At 68.6% G+C, this 1,552-nt stretch overlaps 1 protein-coding gene across 1 annotated transcript; it reads left to right on the top strand.

Moving 5' to 3' along the window:
- The first annotated feature begins 215 nt into the window (after window positions 1-215).
- On the top strand, window positions 216-1,415 carry LOC109926573 (isocitrate dehydrogenase [NAD] subunit gamma, mitochondrial-like). The gene has a single exon (XM_020526408.2). The coding sequence runs from the start codon at window positions 216-218 to the stop codon at window positions 1,413-1,415; it is 1,200 nt and encodes a 399-aa protein (XP_020381997.2).
- Window positions 1,416-1,552: the final 137 nt, after the last annotated feature.

The following is a 1,552-nucleotide window of genomic DNA, read 5'->3' on the forward strand; positions in this document are numbered from 1 at the left end:
TTGGATAGTGGGCGATGTCACAATGGGATGGGTGTGGCCAATTGGATAGTGGGCGATGTCACAATGGGAGTGGATGTGGCCAATTGGATTGTGGGTAGTGTCACAATGGGAGTGGGTGTGGTCAGGAAGATTGTAGGTGGGACCTGTCCCAAGCGGCGGTGTGGTCCTAGTTGCCCTCTGTGTTCTCTTCCAGCTGCAAACCCCATTCGGAGAGTATGGCAGGCCTGAGGTGCCTATGCCACATGATGGGCCCCCTTCTCCGTTCCCCGGGACTCCGTGGCCTGTCGGCAGGCTGGGCCAACATCCCCTGGGGCCAGGAGCCAGAGGGGCACCTGCCGGTGGGCAAGCTGTATGGGGGTCGTTTCACGGTGACCCAGATCCCGGGGGACGGCGTGGGGCCCGAGCTGATGGGGCACGTGGAGAGGGTGCTGTCGGCGGCCCGGGCGCCGGTGGAGTTCGAGGTGGTGCGGGTGGACAGCGGCTCGCCGGAGCGGCGGGGGATCCAGGCCGCCATCCAGGCCGTGAGCCGCAACGGGGTGGCGCTGAAGGGCAACTTTGAGACGGCGGTGGGTGGGACGCCGCGCCACCGGCGCTCGCTCAACGTGCTCTTCCGCAACGAGCTGGGCCTTTTCGCCAGCGTCAACCGCTACCGGAGCCTGGACGGGGTGTGCTCGGCGGCAGCGGTGCGCGCTGGCCGGCCGCGGGCGCCAGACATGGACGTGGTGGTGATCCGCGAGACCACCGAAGGGGAGTACGCCCACCTGGAGCACGAGAGCGTGCCGGGGGTGGTGGAAAGCCTGAAGATCATCACGCGACGGCGCTCGCTGCGTCTGGCGGAGTTTGCCTTCAGCTACGCGCGTCGGCACCGCCGCAGGAAGCTCACGGCTGTGCACAAGGCCAACATCATGAAGCTGGCGGATGGCCTGTTCGTGGAATGCTGCCGCCAGGTGTCGGAGGGATACCCCGAGGTGGAGTTTGACGCGGTGATCGTGGACAACGCCACCATGCAGCTGGTGAGCCGGCCGGGCCAGTTCGACGTCCTGGTGATGCCCAACCTGTACGGGGTGGTCATCAACAACATCTGCGCCGGCCTGGTGGGGGGCCCGGGCCTGGTGCCGGGGGCCAGCTACGGCCGACGTTGCGCCGTCTTCCAGACCGCCATCCGCAACACAGCGCCGCGCCTGGCCGGCCGCGACACCGCCAACCCCGTCGCCATGCTCCTCGCCTCCTGCCTGATGCTCGACCACCTGCGGCTGGGGGACCACGCCCAGCTGGTTCGCCGCGCCGTGCTGCGCACCCTCACCGCCGAGCGAGTCCGCACGCCCGACATCGCCAACGGCCGAGCCAGCTCCACCGAGGTGGTGGACCACGTGGTACGCCTCATCGAGGAAGACGTGCCCTCCAGGAGCGGCTGATCCCCACTGCACCCCTCACCCTGATACCCCCCGCACCCGGAAGGCCCCGCAGCACGGCGCGGCGAACCAGCTGGCCGCCCGATACCCCCAACCCACCCACCCCGCGACCCCCCCCCCCCGTACCTCCCAGACCCCCC

The sequence above is a fragment of the Rhincodon typus genome, unplaced genomic scaffold (assembly GCF_021869965.1).
Source record: "Rhincodon typus isolate 14 unplaced genomic scaffold, sRhiTyp1.1 hic_rhity00005395, whole genome shotgun sequence".
In the NCBI taxonomy this organism is placed as follows: domain Eukaryota; kingdom Metazoa; phylum Chordata; class Chondrichthyes; order Orectolobiformes; family Rhincodontidae; genus Rhincodon; species Rhincodon typus.